Source organism: Sinocyclocheilus grahami, unplaced genomic scaffold (genome assembly GCF_001515645.1).
Source record: "Sinocyclocheilus grahami isolate Dianchi unplaced genomic scaffold, SAMN03320097.WGS_v1.1 scaffold53.1, whole genome shotgun sequence".
Classification (NCBI taxonomy): Eukaryota; Metazoa; Chordata; class Actinopteri; order Cypriniformes; family Cyprinidae; genus Sinocyclocheilus; species Sinocyclocheilus grahami.
The window spans coordinates 498,097-507,321 of record NW_015505232.1 but is presented as its reverse complement, the minus strand read 5'-3'; the positions used below and the strand labels follow the sequence as shown (position 1 = coordinate 507,321).

Genomic DNA, 9,225 nt, shown 5'->3' with positions numbered 1-9,225 from the left:
GCTGCCTCGAGACACAAAGAAAGCCTTTGTGAAGAGCCCTGGAGCTCAAACCTCTGCAGTGGAAGCAGTGAATGGACAGTTTCTCAAGAGTCTGCAGACCTCACAAGAGTATGGACTGCTGGCAGCATGATGCTGGATTCAGAGTGGTTTTTCTCTTACAGTTGAATGCTGTGATATAACCATGCAAACATCACTGTTCTTTAATGATAGGCCATATTTCTTGATATAAAAAAAACATTCATTATAATCAGTACATTAAACAGCAGGGTGTTATCTTCCACAGACACTGAGGGGCCTGCATCACTCAAGAGTTACATATAGTTTCCTGAACCTCTGAATGCATAGTTAGTTACAGCTTTGAAAGAGGAAAATAATTTTTAAGGGGGGGGGGGATTGGTATCAAGGGCCTCACTGTGCTGGTGAAGTTGTGTGAAACTGTGTATTGATACAACGGACACCTTTTCCAGTTATGGGTTGGACTTTCTTCAGTGAGACAGTGTAACACTGACCTCTACAGTCATTACATGTACAGGTGCATCTCAATAAATTAGAATGTCATGAAAAAGTTCATTTATTTCAGTAATTCAACTCAAATTGTGAAACTCGTGTATTAAATCAATTCAATGCACACAGACTGAAGTAGTTTAAGTCTTTGGTTCTTTTAATTGTGATGATTTTGGCTCAAATTTCACAAAAACCCACCAATTCACTATCTCAACAAATTAGAATACTTCATAAGACCAATAAAAAAAAACATTTTTTGTGAATTGTTGGCCTTCTGGAAAGTATGTTCATTTACTGTACATGTACTCAATACTTGGTTGGGCCTCCTTTTGCATGAATTACTGCATCAGTGCGACGTGGCATGGAGACAATCAGCCTGTGGCACTGCTCCGGTGTAATGGAAGCCCAGGTTGCTTTGATAGCGGCCTTCAGGTCATCTGCATTGTTGGGTCTGTTGTCTCTCATCTTCCTCTTGACAATACCCCATAGATTCTCTATGGGGTTCAGGTCAGGCGAGTTTGGAGGCCAATCAAGCACACCAACACCATGGTCATTGAACCAGCTTTTGTTTTTTTTGGCAGTGTGGGCAGGTGCCAAGTCCTGCTGGAAAAGGAAATCAGCATCTCTATAAAGCTTGTCAGCAGAAGGAAGCATGAAGTGCTCTAAAATCAGAAAACTTCAGAAAACACAGTGGACCAAAGTCCTCTTTTCAGATCAAAGTAAATTTTGCATTTCATTTGGAAATCAAGGTCCCAGAGTCTGGAGAAAGAGTGGAGTGAGAGAAACCATTATTCTGAACTCTCGTGGGGGGTTTTTTCCGCAGATGAAGTCTTACATCTACAAGACAGGAGTCTTTTCCATCATTATAACATCAAACAGAATTGTGCTCAATGAGAGGGACTTTATTCATAATTGCATACAATCATGTGCTTGGAAGTCTTGTTGTAGCCTATATTTGTCCAAAATGTTCAGATGAGTGGTTGACTAATACAGGTTTTTCAATAATTATTTGGTTACACCCCTCAATCCGGAACATTCATTTAATGATTAATTTAATAATATGTTGAAACACACACTTGTGTACTTCAGGTTTATGCATGTTCTGTGCAATATGAGAAACTGCAAATCTCTGCAAATCCCGGAGATCCTTTTAAGATTCTAACGTGTATAGATTTGACCAGTTACGTGACAAGCTCGATTTTATTGTCTTTCAAGGATGAGAACAGACACTGTGTACAGTAGCCACATGCAATACAAAAATATGACTGTACATGACATGTATCGACCCATTCTATAAAAGTCTTCCATGTTTTTTTGTTTTGTTTTTTACATGAAAAAATATAAAGAATATTTACATCTGGGATAGCACAGCAGTACCTATTCAAAATGTCATGATGTACAGTATATATATTTATATAAAATGTCCATATAAATATTAAAAGAATTCTGTTCATTAACTGTACAATAAATAAACCATATTTATACACAAATATTTTACATTGTCATTGATATTTCCAAACCACAAAGTCCAGTCTTTCACAGAACACGCAAACAAACACACACCCTTCCACATTGTTACAAACACGCACGTTACACACAAACACGTATGAGAGTTCATGTTTACACAACTTATGGAACACTGTTCTGCTGAGTTCATCGAAATCTCGCTTGAATACAAACGTTCAGCATCTTCTTCGTGGAAAATCAGGCCCTGTAGTCGGGTGAGAAGTCGCACATGCTTCTCTTTGGCTCATTTTCGCAATCTGTGCTCAGAAGGGGCCCTTATGTGACTCACACACCAAATTTTGTTAGACCCTCGCAGCTCAATAACTTTCCATCAAGAATATTATCATTTGTGAAACAAAACGTCTACTACCGGACACCATGGAGGAAGAGTGACAACTAAAGGTGTGTTAGCATGAACCAGACGAGCCAATCAGAGACGGAATCAGCGCATGTTACACAGGACTAAGAGGCACCAAGACCACAGGAGAGGAAGAGAGAGAGAGAAAGAGAACATCTTCATCGTAGTGTCATTGAATCCTGCAAATCCAGCGGGAAAAATGCGTCACGTGATGTCACGAACTGGAGCGGAAAGAGAGAACCAGTCACACACTCCGAAAATAATAATAGGAATAGGAATAAAAAAGGCAAAGCATTTGGTTTTACACATCGCCACAGCAGTCCCCCATCCCAACACCCACAGAACCAAAGAACGTTAGAGACAGAAGAGCAGGCGATGTTAGTTTGTAAGTCCAGAAGAGGTCAGGCTTTCAGCAGGCATGCAAGGCAGAGCCAGGAATTGTGTTTTGCATTGCTCATGTTTCAGGCACGCGGCTACAACCTACAATGACAAGAAATAACCATAGACAAAAACAGAAAGAGCAGCAGATTAGAGAGCAAAATCGATTTACAGTTGGAGAGGAAATTAGCAATTAGGAAAGAATTTGTTAAAGGTGCACCAAGTAATTTTTGTTTGTCATAAAGTACCTAGTATTTTACTGGTCAGGTGCTCTCAAGATGGAAGCTACAGTGATGAGTGAAATGAGAAGGACCACCTTTATATACACAATACAACAGACCACAGATATGACTAGAGTCTAAGACAGCATCATTTTAATTTTTGGAATTCAATTACTTAATGCACCCTCAGGATTAATAATGAATGTTTTGAAAGGAAGTTAAGAGTGCAAACAGACAAAGAGATCTTCTAAAACTTGACCAAGCTGAAGAAATAATTATATTCTACATATGTAGTATATAGTTTTAGAAAAAGCGCAAATGTTCATTACTAGCAAACACTACTAGAAAAACTTCAAAAAGGTAAAAAAAAAAAATTCCTAATAATAGTAAGAAGAATAAGAATTATTATTATTATTTTGCTGTTATTAATTATATAAATATTACAATATATAAAATAAATATATAAATAATAAACAATTATTATAAAATAATTAATAAATAAGTATTGTTATGTTAATACATCACCAATAATTATTAATATTATTTATATTAAATACTACTACTAATTATTTATATATATATATATGTGTGTGTGTGTGTTATTTATTTTAAATAATTGTATTGCGATAAATTGTTGTGATTATGGGATTATAAATATAAGCAATAAGAATTATTATTATTATTATTTTGATGTTATTATTAATTATATAAATATTATAATATATAAATAATAATAAAAATAGTATTATTATTAATAAAAATGATTGTGATTGTTGTTATTGTTTAAATCCATCTATAATAATTATTATTATTTGCATTAAATACTACTACTAGTAATGGAATTAAAATATAAATAATAAGGATTATTATTTTGTTATTAAATATTATAAATAATAAAATAATAATAATAATAATTATTAATAAACAATGATTGTGATTGTTGTTTTTTATTTAAATACATAAATAATAAGTATTATTATTTGCATTAAATAGTAGTAGTATATTTTTATTTAAGGCCATGTAAGCATCTTAGGCTATTTTCATGGCAAAAACTATTTAAAAAAATGCAAGTATAACAAATACAATACAAACCAGCAAACAAACAAACACAAGTTATATTATATTTGCATTAAATACTACTACTAACAATTTTATATATATATATATATATATGTGTGTGTGTGTGTGTGTGTGTGTATTATTTATTTTACATAATTTGTATTGCTATTAAATTGTTGTGATTATGGGATTATCTTTCCAATATAAAAGTTTCCCTATGCTGTAACAAGAGCTGATACTGCTCTTCTGAATGTTAGATAGATGCTGCTGATAAAAATAATGACTGAACAAGACAAAAATACTCTAAGTGAAGAGAAGGTCAGACAGAAAGTAACCAAACAAACAACACATTTGATTCATTGAGGTGTCTCTGAGGTCATCTTTATCGTCGTTTCTGCAGACTGTGCAGGTTTCTACCACCTGTTTGTCCTCTTTTCACAGTGTGCCAGATTCTAGGATACATACTCTGCAGACTTCCAGAAGTGGCCAGGATGAGACAGGCGGCGGTTGAGTTTGGGCAGTTTCTCCAGCATGTCGGCCAGCTGCGTGAACGTGGGCCGATTACGAGCGTCATATGACCAGCAGGCAGACAGAATCTCCTGTGGGACAGACAGGAATCAAGCAGTCAGCACAAACAGCTGACCTCTGGATGGTTTTTACAAGGATAACATCGAAGATACCTCATTTTGGTCCAATTATAAGGTAGCACTTTACAGTGTTTTGTGCGTCTCTTAAACACAACTTCTACAGTACTAAACTATGAAATGAAATGAACTTAGAAATTCATAAGTTTATTTTCACATTATTTACAAATAGTTAGCAAGATATACAATTACATTAAACTATGACACTTTAATGATAATTCATTTTGATCTATTTTTATGCTATGTCTCTATATTTCTGTTATTTCTAAATGATACTATTCTTTAATTTGTATTGCCAGTTATTTTTTCACTGCATTCATTTAATTATATTTATAAACCTGACTGATCAAGTGTACTTGAGCTATGGAAAAGCACAAAATAAATAAACAAATAATATTAATAATTAAAAATAATAATTAATAATTGATACTTAATAATACGCAAAAGTATTATTATTATAAAAAATGTCCACTATGGTCTAGCTGTCGCATGACCTAATTTTCACCCAGACGGTCTTGGCACGGGAAGTGGAGTGGAGTAGCATACTTTCACTGCCATTCCACTGAGCATGTGTCCAATAATAAATCGACTTAAAATGTGTCTCTCACCGTGACCTCTTTTCCCAAGTTGATCTCTGCCAGGACCCTCCTGATGCCCTCTCCACTGCCCACCTGCCAGATGGTGGCCTCTACGGGCTGACTGGTGATGGGCCAGTCTCTCGCCTGCAGCTCGTACCAGATGGTGCTGAAAGAGAGCAGATAAAGGCGGCAGATCAACGCAGCACTATTTGGGGTGAATTATGTCTGAAGTCAAGTATATTTCTCACCCAAAGGCATAAACATCAGCAGCATTAGAAAACGGAAGTCTGTCTTCATTGTTTCCGGGACTCATTTTACGCACAATTTCTGAAGCCAAATAACAGATCCACCCGTGAGGAAGCTTCAGCTCGTTTTCGCGTCTAAAAACACAACAAACCCTTTAAAGCATTGATTTACGGTAACAATCCATATCGTCAAGAGTAATGCAGTGACGTACCGGCCCTCCTGAACCACTCCAGAGATCCCGAAAAGGCCAAAGTCAGTAATGACTACTTTGTTTGTGTCGTGAAAGACATTTTTCGATTTAAGGTCCTTGTGAACGATGCCCTTGGCATGAAGATAGCCCATTCCCTGAAACACAGTAAACACAAGCAAGACGTGACTCGTACACACCACACACATATACAACACACCCACCACTTTCACAGAAGTGTTTCCATTCGGTTATTGCTATTGTAAATCTAATAAAGTTTTATATATATATATATATATATATATATATATAAATATATTAAATTTGTTAAATAAAATAATGTACACTAGTGGACAAATGTTTGGATTAAGATTTTTTCATGTTATTTTAAAGTCTTATGCTTACCTAGACTGCATTTATTTGATTAAAAATATCTGCAGTATATATATATATATATATATATATATATATGTTGTGTTTTTTTTTTTTTTTTTTTTCTGTCAAATAAATGCTGTTCTTTTGAACTTTCTATTCCAAGAATCCACAATTTATGGTTTCCACAAAAATAGTAAGCAGTAAAACACTGATAATAATAAATATTATTAATAATCAAGCACCAATAATAATTTACAATAATTGAGCCCCAAATCAGCATATTAAAATGATTTCTAAAGGATCATGTGATGCATGAAAATTCAGCTTTGCCATCACAAGAATAAATTACATTTTAAATATATTCAAATAGAAAACAGTTTTTTAACAGTTTAATCTTATTTCACAATATTACTATTTTTAATGGTTTTCAAATAAAAAAAATGCAGCCTTGGTGAACACAAGAGACTTCTTTCAAAAACATCAAAAAATGTGAATTATTCCAAACTTTTGACCACTAGTGTACATTTCTAACACTATACACTTTTATTACCTTAGTATAAAAATACAGAGAACTATTTAATGCTGCTGCATGAGACTTTCTAATACAATGGCTGAGGCAATGATGGCAAATTTGACATATTTCTCTCTTCTGACCAATATAATCAATCTCTCAGTATTTTTTCCTGGTCTGTAAAATCATAGAAGCACTAGATTGTTTGTCTTTCTTCACCACCATACAAGCCTTCCCAACTATGATGACTTTCTGAGAAACACGCAAACACTACCTTCACAATCTCCTGCGCAATCTGCCGAGTCTTATTGATGTCCAGCGTGTTTTTCGTGTCCCTCACAACAGAATACAACGTCCGGCCTTTGCAGAAGCTGTGAGGAAATTAAGACATGCTTGTCAATGACCATTTCTTGATCACTTGACGGACTCGGATGTCTGAGACGCTACCTGGTAATGATGGCCAGATGAGGCGGAGCCATGCAAGCTCCCATGAAGAGGACGACGTTCTCGTGGCGTGTCTGTCTGTAGTTCATCACCTCCTTTTTGAAGAGCTTCAGGTGGTCCTGGTTGTTCCCGTCGATCTCCAGGAGTCGGATGGCCACCTCTCCGTGCCAGCGACCACGATGGACCCGACCCCAGCGACCCTTCCCGATGAGCTCGCCGAGATCCAGCTGCTCGAAGGGAATGTCCCACTCCTGCAGGTAGACGCTGGTCTGGCTGGCCTTACGAGAGATGGGACCTTTCCAGTGGGTTCCTCCTCGCGTGCTGGGCAGGTCGTCCAGCTCGTCTCCTTCACACTCTCCTTCTGAGCTGTGGTTCAGCTCTTCCATATCCTCCTCCTCTTCATCCTCCAGCTCTTCCTCTTCATCTTCCTCCTCCACTGCTATATCCTCTTCCTCCTCTGCTTCTATTTCCTCTTCTTCTTCCTCAAATTCCTAGACAAGAGGAACCAACCACAATGAGTTTTCTCAGCAGTGCTGGAAGTGCTACTTAAGGCTGAAATCAGTTTCTGTGTCACGCTCTTTCCGCCTTTGTAAATGGTTACAGAGGAAAAACTGTGCCTATTATACATTACGTGATTTTATATTATATATCTGTATTCAGATTCAGTTCCGCAAGCGTCTCACCTCTCTGTCATCTTCCTCGTCTTGTTCTGCGTGCATCTCCTCCACTGATGGATCAATCTCGTTACTGTATATAAAATGAAACATTTAGCCGTCACTATGACTGAATGCAGAACAGGCAGCAGTATATTTACACTTCTGAGCAGTAATTTTACCGTTACTTACACTGTGTCTGGGAGTCCATCTGAATGAAGGATGCTGGAACTGCACACATCTGTGAAAGACATGATAATATTAACCAGGTTATTATGTTTGAAAGAATAAATTCACTGACTCTGTAAACATGTTATTTCTAGTTGTACCGATACAGAATTACTGATATTATTATTGCTCAATGTAACATGCAGCGCCACAAATCACCATCAGGGTGCAGCTCATCTCACAAGTATAAACTACTTCTGTGTGAACAGCACCAGCATGCAAAACACATTACTTTAGGCATTGCTCAGATTTGTACATTTGTAAAAGTCGGTTCAGTTTACTGCAGACTGGACAAAATGACGTGCTGGAGACTATGCTAGCCATTTCATGGCTGAAAATCTGCTGAATTTCATTGTTTTAGACAAGGAATCCATAAAATGATGGGGAAAAAATAAGATCTTGCTAAAAAGTTTGAGGTACTTTATAGTTCTTACACCTGTAAATGGGGTGTTGATGGATCATCATTTTATTTTCAAAATAACGTTAGCAGTATGTAGTGTGTTCAGTGTACTATTATAGTATTTATTAATATTTTAAATTAGCTTTCCTTTTTATATTTTCAGTTATCATGTTTATGTTTGTTTTTTGTTTTATCAAACTGTGTTTTATCAAAATTTGTATTAGCTTTTTAATATTTCTATTTAAGTATTTTTTATCTTAGTTGTCAATTTTCATATTCGTATTTAATTTTCATTTTGTATTTTTCGTGTTTGTACATAGTTTTTTTTAAGCTTAACTTTTTAAAAAGATTTTATTTGAACTATTTTAATGAACAAAAACAGTTTTTAATAGTTTGTTTTAGTTAAATATACTAGTGTGTCATTAACAAATTGACCGGAAATTGTAGCTAATTCATATTTTTCTTTTTGTATAATTGAATTTATCTAAAGTTATTTGAATATGCTTTTACTAACAGAAATTGTATTAAAATAAAAATTGGTCTTTGGGCTTTTCCGTTCACCACCATAGTGTGAGACTGAATATGTGTCTGATTATGGCACTTCACATATTATGTGAAATAACAATGCATTTATATATGATAAATGTGTTTATTTGATCACTATTTTTTTTTTTCCTCCTTTTTTTCAAACAAATACAGAACAAAAGGATACATTCTAAAGAACAACCTACACACATAACAGACATATACTTACAGACAGTGGTCACCAAACATAACTTGTACTACATTCATGAGTATTCAGATTTTGATCAGATTCTGCCATACAAATTTATGTTAAGGGTTACACATCTGACACGGTTTATGTATTAAGAGTCAAAATGATCTAAGGAGCCCCTTTTTTTTGGGGGGGGGGGGGGGGGGGGCCGGGCAAAT

General features: G+C 35.5%; 1 protein-coding gene across 2 annotated transcripts in view; it reads right to left on the bottom strand.

The window, feature by feature from the left end:
* Positions 1 to 1,682: 1,682 nt before the first annotated feature.
* The window catches only part of LOC107583358 (kinase suppressor of Ras 1-like), a 39,417-nt gene continuing 31,874 nt past the window's right edge, over positions 1,683 to 9,225 (bottom strand). Inside the window, exons 12-20 of one of the 2 annotated variants that reach the window (XM_016269548.1) lie at positions 7,857 to 7,905; positions 7,695 to 7,758; positions 7,015 to 7,502; positions 6,842 to 6,938; positions 5,706 to 5,839; positions 5,497 to 5,628; positions 5,279 to 5,414; positions 4,492 to 4,625; positions 1,683 to 2,848 (exon numbers count right to left, since the gene is read on the bottom strand). In XM_016269548.1, coding sequence (XP_016125034.1) covers positions 2,842 to 2,848; positions 4,492 to 4,625; positions 5,279 to 5,414; positions 5,497 to 5,628; positions 5,706 to 5,839; positions 6,842 to 6,938; positions 7,015 to 7,502; positions 7,695 to 7,758; positions 7,857 to 7,905 — 1,241 coding nt within the window. In that variant the 3' untranslated portion in view covers positions 1,683 to 2,841. Of the gene's footprint in view, positions 2,849 to 4,157; positions 4,626 to 5,278; positions 5,415 to 5,496; positions 5,629 to 5,705; positions 5,840 to 6,841; positions 6,939 to 7,014; positions 7,503 to 7,694; positions 7,759 to 7,856; positions 7,906 to 9,225 lie in introns of those variants that run through there. The other variant, XM_016269547.1, reaches the window with a different exon arrangement.